Source organism: Hyaena hyaena, unplaced genomic scaffold (assembly GCF_003009895.1).
Source record: "Hyaena hyaena isolate Hyena2069 unplaced genomic scaffold, ASM300989v1 scaffold_628, whole genome shotgun sequence".
Classification (NCBI taxonomy): domain Eukaryota; kingdom Metazoa; phylum Chordata; class Mammalia; order Carnivora; family Hyaenidae; genus Hyaena; species Hyaena hyaena.
The window spans coordinates 854979-872375 of NW_024081261.1; the positions used below are offsets into that span (position 1 = coordinate 854979).

The following is a 17397-nucleotide window of genomic DNA, read 5'->3' on the forward strand; positions in this document are numbered from 1 at the left end:
AATAAATATTTGTTGAGTGAATGAGAATTAGCCCTTAAAAATGTAATTTCCTAGTACTTGGAGGCATTTATGTTTGGTAAATTGGGCACTTAACATTTTAACTAGTTTAATGAAACTAATGTCAATAAAACTAATTTACATTACTAATATGTAATTCTCTTTTAAATATGTCTCCTTTGCAATAAAAGCGAGTCCCTTTCCTACATAGCCTCAATCCAAAACTGGTGCAAAGTAAAAGATAAGCTTATATGAATATATTTTACGTGCATTTACGTCTACTGTATCTCTTTCCCCCAAATACTTTATACATCATGCAAGGTAAATGACATTAACAATACAATAGAATAAAATTGAGAAATGATAATGTCTATTATCTTTAAGAAAATAGTAATTGAATTACATTTTGTTCTTTTTTTTTAATGTTTTATTTATTTCTAGGAGAGAGAGAGAGAGAAAGTGAGCAGGGGAGGGTCAGAGAGAGAGGGAGTCACAGACTCCAAAACAGGCTCCAGGTTCTGATCTGGCAGTCAGCACAGAGCCCGACGCGGGCCTCGAACCCACGAACTGCGAGATCATGACCTAAGCGAAACTCGGACGCTTAACTGACTAAGCCACCCAGGCGCCCCTACATTTTGTTCTTAATTTGCCTTTTGCCTGTATTTAAATTTGCATTGTTGAGATACAGGGAAAATGTAAGTGTAGCAGATTTCATTGCTTAGCAGGTACAGATTGGCTTCAGCTTAAAAAAAAAAAAAAGGAGTGGAAAACTCATATTTGTTTGGTGCTGAGAACAGTATAATTTAAAAGGACTAGAAACCACTAGAAGTGCAATGTGCTTTTCCTCCTTGGGAGACTTTATGGTTAAGATGCCTGGTATTGGGGCACCTGGGTGGCTCAACCAAGGAACTTAGAAGTGGTGGTTGTATAGCTTTTGAATTCAAAAATACTCAAATAGTGAGGCAAACTGCAGAACATGGCATGTTAACGTGCGTGGAGATTAATTTAGGGGATCTTAGCAAGCATTAAAAGAAGAGCATGAGAAGGAGAGAGAGAAAGATGAGTAAAAAGATCCGAGTGCATTGCAGGGAAGAAGGGTAGACTGTGTTTCAGTTGTATACGTACATGTGTACAGGGCTTGATGTACAATGTGTTTGCAAAATGTATTTGTAACGGTGGGTCATGGTCAAAAGGTTTTAAGTCACTGCAGTAGAGTATTTGAGAATAAAACTATTGACCAAAGGTCAGTCCTTATGTATTTCATAATATTTTCATTTAAAATATATGGTTTTAGACATAAGCTAATGAGTGGTTTTCAAATCTTAGCACACTCAGTGGGGGGAGCAGACATTAATGTAGAGAGCATCTGATCTAGTAGTCAAGGTAGGGATAGAAAAAAGCTGTACATGTAACAAGTACCCAGGTGATTCTGATGTGGGTGACCCTCTGCTCACATGTAGAGCCACACCAGACAACACCACAGTTATCGATGTGACTATGAACGTCTTGAGTTCAAATTAACTCATGTCTTCCTAATCCACACATAGTAAATATTCCTAAACTACTAATCAGTTGCGGGTTTTTTGTATTTTTTGTTTTGTTTTGTTTTTAAGTAAAGAGCTTCAAAATCATAAGCCCCAGTTTGAGGAATTACTTGAAGAAGAAGAGAATAAGAAGATGGTGAAGATGAAGATCATGAAGAAGAAGAGGAAAAAGAAGAGGTGGAGGAGGAGGAAGAGGGAGAGGAGGGTTTGGGGAAGGAGGAAGAAGAGGAAAGAAACAAAAGATATGATTATTAACCCTGCCATTAAGGGGGGCTGGTGGGAGAAAAAATGAAAGGCTGTGGGTGACCCAGGAATTCTTTGTTAGGAAAACCAACTTATTTTACCTCCAGACCCTGACTACTGAATAAAAGATATTGCAAATTTGTCATTACTGAAATTCTTATTAAAAAACTAGTAAAGTTGGGGCACTTGGGTGGCTCAGTTGGTTAAGTGTAAGACTTCGGCTCAGGTCATGATCTCAGTTTGTCGGTCTGAGCCCTGCATTGGGCTCTGTGCTGACAGCTCAGAGTCTAGAACCTGCTTTGGATTCTGTGTCTCCAGCTCTCTCTGCCCTTCCCCACTTGTATTCTGTCTCTCTCAAAAATAAATAAACATTTAAAAAAAATTTTTTTAACAACTAGAAATAGTTTGAAGACACTTTTTGGTTATAGAATTTTAGACTGAGTACACTGCACCAAAACATTTTTAAATTTTTAAAAATTTTAGAAAGAAAAAGCAAGTCTTTTAGATAAGGGTCAGTTATGAGGAAGTAACCTAAAAAATCACCAATCAGTAAAATTTCTGAAATGTAAAAATGAAAGAGGGGCATCAAGTTCTCACCTTCTTCCTCTTCTCCAACCTCATTCATCTGTTTATTTGATGCTTTGTTTATACCCCAAACAGCAAAAATGTTGAGATTGTCTGTTGAGGGTGTTAATGCCTTTCTGAAATCCTGTGTTCTCAGTGCATTTATCTTCTCTGAGTTCTCTAGGATAGATGGAGGATGAAATCAAGACCCAAGCAGAATTGGACTCTTACTGACTGACTGCCTGTAATTGATTATTCTCAAGGCCTTGGTCACTGCCTGCTCCACCCAGCTATTGTAAATAGCCTGCAGGTAGGGACTTTTGCTTACTGGTTAAGGCCGTGCATTTACCTGTTCCCAAGGTATTTAATGAAACCTTTCCCTTTGTGCCTAAGCCAGCGATTCTTCAATTGTGCTGTAAATAAGAATCTCTTGGAATGCCACTTAAAAAAGTAGTAGCTCGAAATGTTGCAGGATTTTTACCTCAGTACCTGGGATTCATTGTCTTGCCACTTCCAAGAATGAAGCAGGCGCAAGTTTATTAGAGTATCAGATTAGAAAGAGGAATAGGAGAGCTCTCTCTTCAGAGGGAGGACTTTGGAAAGAGACTGAGACGCCCTCCAGAGGACTATAGGCAAGGGTCCTCGGTTTATAAGTTCTGGTCACCTCACCTCCCCTTCCCCCTTGTTCCTTCTGAGGTTCTTTTTTTTCTTTTTAATGTTTTATTTATTTCTAGGAGAGAGAGAGAGAGACAGAGTGAGCAGGGGAGGGTCAGAGAGAGAGGGAGTCACAGACTGAAACAGGCTCCAGGCTCTGAGCTGGCAGTCAACACAGAGCCAGACGCGGGGCTCAAACCCAGGAACCGTGAGATCATGACCTAAGCGAAAGTCGGACGCTTAACCGACTAAGCCACCCAGGCGCCCCTTTCCTTCTGAGGTTCTATCCTTACTGGCTTGGTAGCACTGGGTGGTGGGTTGTCCATTCCTGATTGGCTCATTTCCATCATATGAGGGGTGGCCTATGGCCATACTTAGGTCTTTTGTCAAGTTCTGAGGAAAACCTGAGGGGGAATAGGTGGTATCTGTTACATTCTCTCTTTTTTTAATGTTTATTTATTTATTTCTTTTTTGAGAGACAGAGAGAAAGAGAGAGACGGAGTGTGAGCAGGGGAGGGGCAGAGAGAGAGGGGGACACAGAATCCGAAGCAGGCTCCAGGCTCTAAGCTGTCAGCACAGAGCCTGGCTTGAGGCTGGAACTCATAGACTGTGCCTTGTAGAGTAGATATTCAAATATTTGTTACTATTAAGCTAGCTTAAAAATAGACATTAAAATGAGAAAATCTGCAAGTTTTTATTTTCCTTCAAGCATAATTCTAATTGGCCAAGATTTTAGAGATGACTATTTAAACCGCTCCTCCAGTTGTGAGCTATTTCTCTTTTTTCTAAAATTTTTAATGTTTATTTACTTGAGACAGAGAGAGGAGAGAGAGAGAGAAAGAGAGAGGGGTGGGAGAGGGAGAGAGAGAGGGAGAGGTGCAGAGAGAGAAGGAGACACAGAATCTGAAGTAGGATCCAGGCTCTGGGCTGTCAGCACAGAGCCCGATGCGGTGCTTGAACTCACGAACCCCTGAAATCATGATCTGAGCCAAAGTTGGATGCTTCACTGACTGAGCCTCTCAGGTGCCCCTGTGAGTTATTTCTCTTAAGCAGAACATATTCTGATATAGGAAATTTAAATACTTTCCAATTGTCAACAGTTAGTTGTAGCTTCCGCAATTCAAATCTAATTTCTGTTATTTCTGACAGTGACTTATACTTCTCTATGTAGACAATATATACAATGCTTAATTTATAGCAGATTAATTCATAACCAAAGTAAGTTTCTAGTTAGAGATCACTTTAGGGATTAGGTAATAATTTATGAAGTGTTTATGATGTCTCTGATAGCATTTCACATAGACCAATATTTTCATTTCAAAGCTAAGTGTAGACATATTGCCCAATAGTGCATCCATGGCATGTGAAGTTTTAGCTCCTGGAATCATAACCGCATTTGTGAATATCAACACAACTGTTCCCATGTTTTGATGAACTGTTTCAGCTCTTACTTTTAAAATGCACTGTAGTCTACTACACAAATCATCTCCAACTATCCTATAGATGGCAGCATTGAGCAACATATTTGGTAATAGGTTTGCTTTTTGGTTTCTGTGACTTTTCAGCTAGGGCTGAATTTTTCATAGTGTTATTTCATTACAGTATGCCACGAGACTAATTTAGCACGTACGGTGACAAAATAATACTTGTATCTGCTCCAAATTACTTTACTTAGATTCCACAAAAGCATCTCTTTCTATTCTGTATCTTGTATGAACCAAACGTGCATTTCCAGAGTAATCTCAACCCATTAATAAAAAAATATGTGAAGAACAAATGAACTTACTATAGTATAATTGTAATAAATATTAACCACTTTTAATGTTGATAGTAAAACATCAGCAAGTAGGAAGAAATGGCAATAACATCCCATGATCTGCAATAACCTTCCACCTGAAACCCACTGGCCTGAATGGAATTTGTCGCAGCAATCTGGCTTATGTCATGATTTTTATAGAACGTTTTAGCCACTGACATTCCATTTTTAAGGCAGAAATCATTTCCCACTAAGACAGTTTTTTTTTTAAAAAAAAAAGCTTTTATATTATTAGATAATTTTTTTCATATGATTAAACTCCAAACCTTTCTGTGAAGGTTATTGTAGAATATTTATTTGCAAATTAAATTGCTCTTCCTGCTTTCTCCTCCTTTTAGGAAAGAGTATTTTGTTTTCCACAAAGGCATAGTTGCTTTATTTAGCTTTGGGTGGGGGGGAGGTGGGTGGATGAAGAGGATCATCTGAAAAGTAAGTCTATGGATTTGGATTATTTTCCTACAAAATGAGAAATACTTTCCAGTCCCACCCCGCGCTAACCATCAAACCTGTACAAAAAAAGCCCTTTGGCCTTAGCTTATGTTCCTAACAAATACTTTTTTATCGCCAAGGGTAGAAGCCCGCACAATTACACTTGACTACGAACTTCAGTCTCCCATGCTCCCCATCCCCCTTCTCTGCTCCCCATAAAGCAAGCTACGCCACACAATCTCGGTCCCTGTCCCTGTCGTTACAAGTCTCATTACCAGCTCCAAATATCTGCTATTTATAGCTTTGCTGTAGTGGGCACGTGTGCCCTCATTACCAAGCTGTCAGAGGGAGAGAAGGGCGGGCTTTCCATTCAACAGTGTGTCCACAAATTATAGATTAACCACGTTTAGATGAGCCTGCATGATGGCTGGGAACCTGAAGGTAAGAGGAGAAATGAGAAGCTCCCAGGCTTCAGCAAATGCAGGGTCTCCCAAATCACATACCACACACCACTGAATGGCGCCTTCGGTTCTCTCTCTGTCTCTCTCTCTTTTTTTTTTTACTACGCTTTGCAACCTACCTTGGTACCCTCACCCTCCGTCCCCACCTCCCCTCCTGAAATACAAGGCTTGAAAGACAGGCACCCCAACCAATCAGAAGGCTTCCCCAAGAAACAGTGCCCGCCCCTCACCCCCGCTTCAGGCCCAGGCGCGCCCCGCCGCGGCCCAGCCGGCCGGGCCAGTGAGCATGCCCAGCCCTTCCCCGCTGCGTCTCCCCGCGAGCATCCTGCAGTGTCCCTGAGCGGGAGGCACAGGGGAGTCTCCGGCGTGCAGAGGGGGCAGAACCCCAAACTGGCCAGGAATGGGGTGGATAATCAAGATAGCATCATCCTGAGTGACAAACGTCATCTTCGCAGGGTTCTGAATGCCAGCTGGGCAACCAAGGGACAAACTGCTTGTTCATAGGTCAGCTTACAAAAACAACTTTGGGGAGCGTTTGCGTGTGGTGAGACGGAGACCCCAAGGTAACTGTTGGGACTCTATCCAAGCAGATCCGGGATGCTGACCTGCTCTACGCAGGAAGTACCCATTTTCCCGGAGCGTAGAGCCGGCCCGATCCTTGTTTTCTCCTGATTTTCCTCGTGGTCAAGGGTAAACATGTTATGGGGGTGGTTCAACGGGTATGGATACTGTGCGTGAAACAAACACTTAAGCCAAGATTTACCCAGTAGGGTTTTGGCCTTATGAGCATTCTGTAGTCCCCCCTAACATCTTTTTTTTAAACACAGATAGATTTCGTAATATGGGAAAGGGCTTCTAGTTTTCTCGCCCAGCCTCACCCCTGTGAATCCCCACCCCCTCGCCAGGAAGGAGGTAGGGGGAAGCCGTGATATGTACATTTTCTCCCTAATTAATCAGCAGCTACCCCCACCGGGCATCGAACACTCGATCCCTCTTCTCATTTTGGAGTGACCAGAATCCCCTTGGTACATGCCCTTGGGTGTCCCTCTGTTCCTTCGAGACACCTCTCCCTGCAGTGGTTTCGGGGATCCAAGGTGGAAGGCTGGCCCAGAAGTCCCTTAGAAGACCTTATAAAAATACAGATTTCCCCACGGTGGCCTATCACCCTGAGACTGAAGTCCAGCTTTTATATTTTCTGGAAGAAAAACGCTTGACCAGCAGCCACCCTCTCGAGGGGTCGATCTTACCTGTTAGGTAAGATCTAGCCCAGCTCCCGCACCCCCTCCTCCCTGGGCCCTCCCACTCAGGGCCCCGTAGCCGCAGTGCCCCCCCGCCGCCCCCCACCCTCACTCCTGCGTCTTCCCGAGCTCGCCCCCCCGCCCGCCCCCCCGCCGCGGTTTTCCCAGACTCCCCTCGTGCGTTCGGGTAGCCACCCAAACACCCCGCCCGCACCCGCGGCGGGGATTCCTGCGGGCCGGGGGCGCCCTGGGTGGCGCGCGGCGAGCACGGCTGTGCGCCGGGGCGGGCGGCCGCGCAGGGGCGCTGGCCGAGCGCTGCGCCGGGGCCCAGCGCGGGCGCCGCAGCGGCCGCGCCGGGGGGCGGAGAGGGGCGGGCGCGGGGCGGGCTCGGCCGGGAATGTAGCGACCCGGGCGGGAGCCTCCCGGCGGCGGCGGCGGCGGCGGCCGGGCTGCGGAGCGCGGAGGCTCCGTCACGTGTCGTTCTCCTCCGAGTGAGACGGCGGCGCGGTCGGCGGGGGCCGGCGCGCAGAGCCAGACGCCGCCGCTTGTTTTGGTTGGGGCTCTCGGCAACTCTCCTAGGAGGAGGAGGAGGGAGGAGGGAGGAGGGGAGAAGTAACTGCAGAGGCAGCGCCTCCCGGGGTAGAGGCGTCTTCCCCGGCTCCTTCCCAAACCTCCGCCTTCGCCTCCCGCCCTCGTCCCCTCCCCTCCTCCCCTGCCGACTGGAGCGAGGGGCAGGGATGAGCCTGTCCCTCCGGCGCGTCCCCAGCTCCCTCGGCCGCCTGGTAGCGTTTCGCGTGGGGAAGGCACTTTCTCCGTCCGCCGAGATGGGCCCGAACGGGGGCTGCAGCGGACCCGTCCGCGGGTGGCGGCGGCAGCAGCAGCAGCAGCAGCAGCAGCAGCAGCCGCAGCGCCGCGGTCTCCGCGATTGAGCTGGTATTTGGGCGGCTGGTGGCGGCGGGGCGGTTGGGGGGTGGGAGGAGGCGGAGGAGGCGGCGGAGGAGGAGGAGGAGGAGGGAGAACCCCGTGCAACGTTGGGACTTGGCAGCTCGCCTCCCCCTGCCCAAGGATATTTAATTTGCCTCGGGAATCGCTACTTCCAGAGGGGAACTCAGGAGGGAAGGCGCGCGCGCCTGGAGGGGCAACGCGGGGACCCCTGGCCGCCGCCGCCGCCGCCGCCGCCGCCGCCCGCCCGCGCCAGACTCCAGCCCGGGCGGCGAGAGATGCATCTTCGCTCCTTCCCGGCCGCGGCGGCTGCGAGGAGACCGGGCTCTCGGAGGATCCCGGCTGCGCTCGCGCCGGACGCACTGCCTCCGCCTCAGGGCATGAGACGCCCGTAAACTCCGGCCGGGGCCACCTCCTCGGCGCGGCCGCCGCGTCCCCCTTCGGCTGCCCCTCCCCGGCGCGGGCGGCGGCGCGGTGTTCGGAGTCGGGGGTTCTGCCGCCTCCAGCCCCGTTTGCATGTGCGGGGCCGTGGCGAGGAGCCCCCGCCCCCCACCCGGTTGTTTTTCGGCGCCTCCCTCTCCGCGGCGGCGGCGGCGGCGGCAGCATGGCGAGCCCCCCGGAGGCCGAAGGCTTCTCGGACGTGCGCAAGGTGGGCTACCTGCGCAAACCCAAGAGCATGCACAAGCGCTTCTTCGTGCTGCGGGCGGCCAGCGAGGCGGGGGGCCCGGCGCGCCTCGAGTACTACGAGAACGAGAAGAAGTGGCGGCACAAGTCGAGCGCCCCCAAACGCTCGATCCCCCTCGAGAGCTGCTTCAACATCAACAAGCGGGCGGACTCCAAGAACAAGCACCTGGTGGCCCTGTACACCCGGGACGAGCACTTTGCCATCGCGGCCGACAGCGAGGCGGAGCAGGACAGCTGGTACCAGGCCCTCCTGCAGCTGCACAACCGGGCCAAGAGCCACCACGACGCGGCCGCGGCGCCCGGGGCCGGAGGCGGCGGCGGCGGCAGCTGCAGCGGCAGCTCGGGCCTCGGCGAGGCTGGCGAGGACTTGAGCTACGGGGACGTGCCCCCGGGGCCTGCGTTCAAGGAGGTCTGGCAGGTGATCCTGAAGCCCAAGGGCCTGGGTCAGACAAAGAACCTGATTGGCATCTACCGGCTCTGCCTGACCAGCAAGACCATCAGCTTCGTGAAGCTGAACTCCGAGGCTGCGGCCGTGGTGCTGCAGCTGATGAACATCAGGCGCTGCGGCCACTCCGAGAACTTCTTCTTCATCGAAGTGGGCCGGTCCGCGGTGACGGGGCCCGGGGAGTTCTGGATGCAGGTAGATGACTCTGTGGTGGCCCAGAACATGCACGAGACAATCCTGGAGGCCATGCGGGCCATGAGCGATGAGTTCCGCCCTCGGAGTAAGAGCCAGTCGTCCTCTAACTGCTCCAACCCCATCAGCGTCCCCCTGCGCAGGCACCACCTCAACAACCCCCCACCCAGCCAGGTGGGGCTGACGCGCCGCTCGCGCACCGAGAGCATCACCGCCACCTCCCCGGCCAGCATGGTGGGCGGGAAGCAGGGCTCCTTCCGCGTGCGCGCGTCCAGCGACGGCGAGGGCACCATGTCCCGCCCGGCCTCGGTGGACGGCAGCCCGGTGAGCCCCAGCACCAGCAGGACGCACGCGCACCGGCATCGCGGCAGCGCCCGGCTGCACCCCCCTCTCAACCACAGCCGCTCCATCCCCATGCCTTCGTCCCGCTGCTCGCCCTCGGCCACCAGCCCGGTCAGCCTGTCGTCCAGCAGCACCAGCGGCCACGGCTCCACCTCGGACTGCCTCTTCCCGCGGCGCTCCAGTGCCTCTGTGTCCGGGTCCCCCAGCGACGGCGGTTTCATCTCCTCCGACGAGTACGGCTCCAGCCCTTGCGATTTCCGAAGTTCCTTCCGCAGTGTCACCCCGGATTCCCTGGGCCACACCCCACCGGCCCGCGGGGAGGAGGAGCTGAGCAACTACATCTGCATGGGAGGCAAAGGATCCGCCACCCTCACCGCCCCCAACGGGCACTACATTCTGCCTCGGGGTGGCAATGGTCACCGCTACGTCGCGGGAGCCGGCTTGGGCACGAGCCCAGCCCTGGCTGCGGATGACGCAGCCGCTGCTGCCGATCTGGATAATCGGTTCCGCAAGCGGACTCACTCGGCGGGCACATCCCCCACCATTTCTCACCAGAAGACCCCATCCCAGTCCTCGGTGGCTTCCATAGAGGAATACACGGAGATGATGCCTGCCTACCCGCCAGGAGGCGGCAGCGGGGGCCGACTTCCCGGCTACCGGCACTCGGCCTTCGTGCCCACCCACTCCTACCCCGAGGAGGGTCTGGAGATGCACCGGGGCCACCACCGCCCAGACACCTCCACTCTCCACACGGATGATGGCTACATGCCCATGTCCCCAGGAGTGGCCCCGGTGCCCAGCAGCCGCAAGGGCAGCGGGGACTACATGCCCATGAGCCCCAAGAGCGTGTCTGCCCCGCAGCAGATCATCAACCCCCTCAGGCGCCATCCCCAGAGAGTGGACCCCAATGGCTACATGATGATGTCCCCTAGCGGCAGCTGCTCTCCTGACATTGGAGGCGGGCCCAGCGGCAGCAGCACCGCCCCGTCTGCGAGCAGCTATGGGAAGCTGTGGACAAACGGGGTGGGGGGTCACCACGCTCATGCCCTGCCACATGCCAAACTCCCCGTGGAGAGTGGCGGCGGCAAGCTCTTGTCTTGTACTGGCGACTACATGAACATGTCGCCAGTGGGGGACTCCAGTACCAGCAGCCCCTCCGACTGCTACTACGGCCCAGAGGACGCCCAGCACAAGCCAGTCCTCTCCTACTACTCATTGCCAAGGTCCTTTAAGCACACCCAGCGCCCCGGGGAGCTGGAGGAGAGTGCCCGGCACCAGCACCAGCACCTCCGCCTCTCCTCCAGCTCTGGTCGCCTTCTGTATGCTGCGGCCGCAGAAGATTCCTCTTCCTCTACCAGCAGCGACAGCCTGGGCGGCGGGTACTGCGGGGTCCGGCCCGATTCTGGCCTCCCACACATCCACCATCAGGTCCTGCAGCCCCATCTGCCTCGAAAGGTGGACACCGCTGCCCAGACCAACAGCCGCCTGGCTCGGCCTACGAGGCTGTCCCTGGGGGACCCCAAGGCCAGCACCTTACCTCGGGTTCGAGAACAGCAGCAACAGCCACCCCTGCTGCACCCTCCGGAGCCCAAGAGCCCAGGGGAATATGTGAATATTGAGTTTGGGAGTGATCAGCCCAGCTACTTATCGGGTCCTGTGGCTTCCCGCAGTTCGCCTTCTGTCAGGTGCCCGTCCCAGCTCCAGCCAGCCCCCAGAGAGGAAGAGACTGGCACTGAAGAGTATATGAACATGGACCTTGGGCCTGGCCGGAGGGCTGCTTGGCAGGAGGGTGCTGGGGTCCAGCCAGGCAGGGTGGGCCCCGCACCTCCTGGGGCTGCCAGCCTGTGCAGGCCGACCCGGGCAGTGCCCAGCGGCCGGGGGGACTACATGACCATGCAGATGGGCTGTCCCGGTCAGAGCTACGTGGACACCTCGCCAGTTGCCCCCATCAGCTATGCTGACATGCGGACAGGTGTCGTGGTGGAGGAGGCGAGCCTTCCAGGGGCCACCGCGGCGGCTCCCGCCTCATCCTCGGCAGCCTCCGCAGCCCCCACCGCGCCTCCAAAAGCGGGGGAGCTGGTGGCCCGCTCTTCCCTGCTGGGGGGCCCACAGGGACCCGGAGGCATGAGCGCCTTCACCAGGGTGAACCTCAGTCCCAACCGTAACCAGAGTGCCAAAGTGATCCGTGCGGACCCGCAAGGGTGCCGGAGGCGGCACAGCTCTGAGACCTTCTCCTCGACCCCCAGTGCCACCCGGGCGGCCAACACAGTGGCCTTCGGAGCGGGGGCTGCAGGAGGGGGCAGCGGTGGTGGCAACGGCGGCGCCGAGGAGGTGAAACGCCACAGTTCTGCTTCCTTCGAGAACGTGTGGCTGAGGCCTGGGGAGCTCGGGGGAGCCCCCAAGGAGCCGGCCCAAGCATGCGGGGCTGCCGGGGGTTTGGAGAACGGTCTTAACTACATAGACTTGGATTTGGTCAAGGACTTCAAACAGCGCCCTCAAGAGCGCCCCCCTCAACCACAGCCGCCCCTGCCCCCGCCCCCTCATCAGCCTCTGGGCAGCAGCGAGAGCAGCTCCACCCGCTGCTCCAGCGAGGATTTAAGCGCCTATGCCAGCATCAGTTTCCAGAAGCAGCCAGAGGACCTCCAGTAGCTCGACTGGACATCACAGCAGGTGCGTTTCATGGTGACAAAGTCAGAAGACAAATCTGCTTTGCACCTTGTGCTGGAATTCTCTTCCTCTTTGCCTAGGCCCCTTTCCTCTCCTTCCCACTGCTTTCTTAGGGGGGTGCATTCACAGGATGGGAGAGATTAGGGCACACAAGGTGTCCCCCCTTCCTCGCCCCCTCCCCCCATGACACTTGGCTGATGGTCATATAAACCTGTTGGAGCAGCGGACCAGGAGGCCTTTTTCATTTGAGGTTCCCAAGCGATATATTTAACTGTATGATTTTTCAAAATACATATCCTATGCCAGTGCTGAGGCTTGTGAAGTTCATATATAAGAACCTTGTTCTCTTTATTGAAGTTTTCTTTTGACTGTATATTTAAGTCAGTCCCTAGAAGGAACAGACTACAAAAATACTGGTGAATACAGGGTCTAAACCAAACCTTCCACTGCATATCATTTCTTGGAGCTCTCAAGGGTGATCTTATCAAGTTGCTCCGTGTCCTTTAGTTCTGTGATTTCACAATACCAAGACCACAAAAATAGCAGTGGAAACGTCAATTTTTATTCCTGCTGCCCTAAAACGATTCAGGAGGAAGAGCTTATGTAGGCTTACATATTTAGAGAGAAATGCTTGCCTATTTATGACTCTGTAGAAAGTAATTATGGGTGACATTCTCTTTTTGTTCCTGAACCAGGATTTGTGAAATACTATGCACACACCGATCCATCGCCTCACAGCCATGGCTGTTTTTACACAGGGTGTGCAGTGAAGTCTGCATGTGTCCGGGACCCACTATTAGTTAAGAGTTATGGAAATTCACCCAGGCGTGTCTGCCTTACAGTTGTCTGTTCTTGCAAAGGCCCCAGGGAAACATCACCCAGACCATTTGGGGGCTACCGTACATCTTCTGTAAAATTGCTTAACATTTTTACGTGGAAAAGAAGGAGTATTGAGTTAGGGAAGTGCAGGGGTTTGGTTTGGTTTTGCATTGAATGTGAAGGCTCTTCATTTTGGGGGCATTTATGGTTGGTCCTTAAGGGCAAGAGTAGACACCTCAGTAAATGTGGAAAGTTAGCCTGTTACGTGTTCTGTGGCTAAGGCTCTATTGAAAATGAAAAACATTTGTAATGGGAAATCAGCCTGTCCTTCACTCTGTTGAGCCTGTTTTCTGGTGGTCATAATTGTGGGAAGAAGAGAGGAGTACAGTTTGCAAATAATGTGATGAGTTGGCAGTGTAGAAGTTTCCAGCATTTGGAAACATTTTATTCTGATGAACTGATTATCTTGTGATAGTCTTTTTGATATATGCTTCACAGAATGAGCTTTTAAAAGCATTATTCTTCGTAATGTGTGTCCATTCATAAGAAATTGTGCGTTGGGTTCTTATTGATAGTTATTTGCTTAATAAATGGCCTCAGTCTCCTTGGTTCTAACAGCTTCTAATATTTGACCCCATCTTTCTGTTTTCTAGAGCCAGATATAGCTATAAAAACAGACTAAGATTTTAGGTGATACAATATATTACATAAAGCATCATTTTTTTATTTAACCTTTATTTTCATGATTCACTACAAGAGAGATTTAATTGTGTATATCAACATCAGTTAAAAACTTTGGCTGTTTTTAAATGATTAAAAAAATGTTTTTGGGGAATGTGAATCCCTCTAATACTTTAACCATTTATGTTGCAAAGTGTTTTGTTTATAAAGTAATGAGAGTTTGAAGGAAAAAAAGCCAGCAGAACCAAAATTTTGGCCTTAGGGGAGATGAAAGAGGCTAGGAAACAATAAATTTTCCTCACCTGTTTTCTTACTTTGAGCAGGTCTCTTTTTTATGTAGAGTAGAAGAAATAATATTTGCTCTTAAAGAAATTGATGACCAAATAGAGTTTTCATCTTTTTAAAGGGGCTTTGAAATAAAATCCTCATGTGGAGGTTACCTTAAAAACAAACCGACCAGAGCAAAACGATCTTCTATGTTTTCTTAGGGAGAGTATAATATTTTGGAATAAGCATATAGTCATATCCCTAATAATCCTGAAGTAGCAATACACCACGCTTTGACAGCACCACGCCAGAAAAATCCTACAGTGTGTATTTGTAAGTTGTAAATGGAGAGAGGAGAGGTGCGTGCCCCAGTGTTGTCTGTGAGGCTCCGAATGCCGCTTGACCCACTTCACATCCTGAATTCTGCTCACTTGCCATTGCCCTGTTGAGTTTAAAGATGTGATCTGCCAGTCCATTCTTCTGTGAAACACAAAATCAGACCTGCCCTTGGCAAACAGCTTTTTCCAGGAATGAGTATGTTGGTTTGTGAAAACCTCCTTTTTTCCTAACTTCCTCATTAATTTCTATCTTTGATTGCTCAGGTACAACCTGAAACATGGAAGGAATTGAGGTTCAGTAAGGGGTGTGCGCTTCCTTTTAGCCCCTCCTGTTAAATGTTGCGGCTTCTCCAGTATTTTTTGCTGTTAAAGGAGCACATGTGTGGGGCAGCTCAGGAGCTCAGGACCAGTGGTCTTCCTTCTGAGTGACCTCATGGCAGCTACCAATTTTTGTCAACCTGTGTCTCCTCGGAGTTCTGCTTTTTAGTTCTTTTCCCGCATCCCGTTTCTCCCATTGTCTTTGTTTCCCATCTCTTGTTTCCTGTTTCTGGCATTGTCTTTTTTTTTTTTTTTTTTGCCTCATTTCAGCATTTCGCAGCCCTTGTGGCCTACACTCTGCAGAGAGTGGGTTGAGACAGCCCAAGAAAGAAGGCAGAAAGGACACGGCAGCCCACCAGCTTTTACCGCAATTTGTATTTTAGTTTTGAAACTGCAGCTCGGGCACATAGATCAGGCTTTGGCAAAGGCACAGACCCAAGCCACCCCTTTTCGGTTCCTTTTTTTTTTTCATCATTTTCTTAGGATTCCCTTCAAAAAAAAGGGGGGTGGGGGGAGAGCACTTCTTTTCTTTCGCTGCATTTCCTTGTGATTTCAAGGATTCCGTACCTCCACGACTACCTCCCGTCTCTCCCTCCGCCTCCCTCCTTTCCTTCCCCTGCCTGTGTGGCCTTTTTGTCTGGCGCATACCGTCTCAGCTCTGGCACTTTCCCGTTTCCCGGGTCACCTCCGCTTCCTGCATTCCTCCCTATTTATTTGGCACTCGGCTCCCCTCCCTCCTCTTAGCCCCTTCAGCCGGGGGCTGGGGAACCTGCGGCGGGGCTGAGGCCGCCCTCGCGAACCTCCCACCCCGCCCACCTCCGGTCGCCTGGGGGCGCTGGGCTGCCTGGCCCCCTCCCCGCCCCGCCGGCCGCGCGGTGGCCTGGGGAGCCCGGCGAGCCCTGGCCCCTCGGTGCAGAACTGGCTCTGGTGGGCGGGGCGGACGGGCGCTGATTGGCTCCCTCCAGAGCCAATCAGCGCGAGTGTTGGCAGCATTGCGGCGGGCGCGGGGTGGGGCCTCGAGCGGGGGGGGGGGGGCCGTGGGCTCCGGCCTCCGTCCGGGGTACCCGCGGTGGCCCGCGGGCTGGGCGTTCGGGGCGCCCGCCGCCTACCTCTGTCCTTCCACCTCGTCCTTCTGGAGCCTGCGGAGCTGAGCCAAATGCGCGACTCCCCCCCCCCCCCCCCCCCCCCCCCCCCCCCCCCCCCCCCCCCCGAAGATGTTATGCTCTCAGCCTTCTTCGTGCATCCAGCCCAGAATCCTAAGAATGAGAAAGTCCAACCAGCCCACTGACAGAGGCCGGAAACACACACTTCCTCTTATTTTTAATTGAGAAAAATCCAGGCCATGACCATGTGACGTGCCCCATTTTGTTTCCCTTCTCGCTTTACTACGATTTACTACGACGCCACGTTCCTTCATCTTCCTGTCTGGAAATCCAGGAGCACGTGGTTGTAGGATTGATTGGCTTGGCTCAAGATTCTTACATTTACGTCCCTTACTAATGGGGGGTGGGGGCAAACGGAGGAGGAAATACAAGTGCTGTGGCTGGCACTGTTTGGGGAATCGTTCTGGAAAAACTCATTTGGCTGGAAATTGCATCAGGGTCAACACTATATATCGAGCGGCCGCAGTTCTGCAAAGCATAGAGCCAGATAAGATCAACAAAAACTGACCCTTCTAGGCCCAGGGGAGCTCTCAGTGAAATGAAAATGCCGGATATAGCTTGCAAATCATGAGACTCTAGATTCATTGCAAGGGCCTGGGTAGGGTTTGGTACTGGGGTTGGGGGAAATGCTGCTTAAACTCTCAAAACCAGATTTATTTTTTTGTTTTTAATTCGTGACAGCTCAAGTGAAAGGTGGTCAGGGCAGGCTGGCTACCTTTCTGAAAGTTTGTTAGATTTGTGTCGTGGCTCTCACATAACCAGCATCATGTGAGATGTCTTACTTTAGGGGATGGGAAATGTGTTCAGATCTGTCCTTTCTAAAAATAAAGGAACATAAAAGAAATCCTCTCCTCTCCCTCTCACCAGCCAGCACCCCGCGTGCATCCCTGAAGCATAAGCCCCAAAGTCAGGGGTTTTCCTTAGGTGTAAATGTAAGGAAGAAGGACTGCCCTGATGTAAATGCTATGCCTCCGGCTGCCCTGAGCTGTGGGAGAGTTTCTCTGTTGTTCCAGAAAACTTTGAACCTCTAGCAATCTTCTTAATCTGTGCTCTCATTGAAGTAACATTTTATGTTAAAAAAATAAACCGCAAAAAATTCCGTATATTGTAGTTGTTTCTCTGTCCTTCCCCCCCTGCCCCGCCCCAAATGAAGACGATCTACAATATTGTCTACAATAAATGACTTGCAATTCAAAAGTTCATGTCTCCCCAGACCCTGCTTTTGCGCGGGGGGGGGGGGGGGGGAGAGGAGGTTATCAAAATTCCTGGAAAATAGCTTTATGATACCTTTAGTGATGGAATGGAAAAACCAGTTCCTGGAAGCCAGAGATCTTGGGTTGTAACCCAGCCTGTGCCCTTCAGTAGCTAAGCGACCTTGGGCAAGTCGCTTAATTTCTCTAAACCTATTTCCTCATCAGTACTTTAAGAGTTTTGTTCTAAATTATTCTGACCTCCTTTGCAGCACTAAACATAGGAATATTGTGGAGACAATGACTGATACTCTTTAATGGGTCAGTTGTAATGAGGATTCTTTGTGAAGAAGCTGTCGATGGGGTCATAATGAAGTGCATGAGAATGTTCTGTTTCCTCCTG

General features: G+C 51.5%; 1 protein-coding gene across 1 annotated transcript in view; it reads left to right on the top strand.

The window, feature by feature from the left end:
• The first annotated feature begins 8400 nt into the window (after positions 1-8400).
• Positions 8401-17397, top strand: part of IRS1 (insulin receptor substrate 1) — a 59599-nt gene continuing 50602 nt past the window's right edge. The window contains exon 1 of the mRNA XM_039257610.1: positions 8401-12221. Within this exon, the coding sequence (XP_039113541.1) occupies positions 8493-12200 (3708 nt within the window). The 5' untranslated portion in view covers positions 8401-8492 and the 3' untranslated portion in view covers positions 12201-12221. The remainder of the gene's footprint in view (positions 12222-17397) is intronic.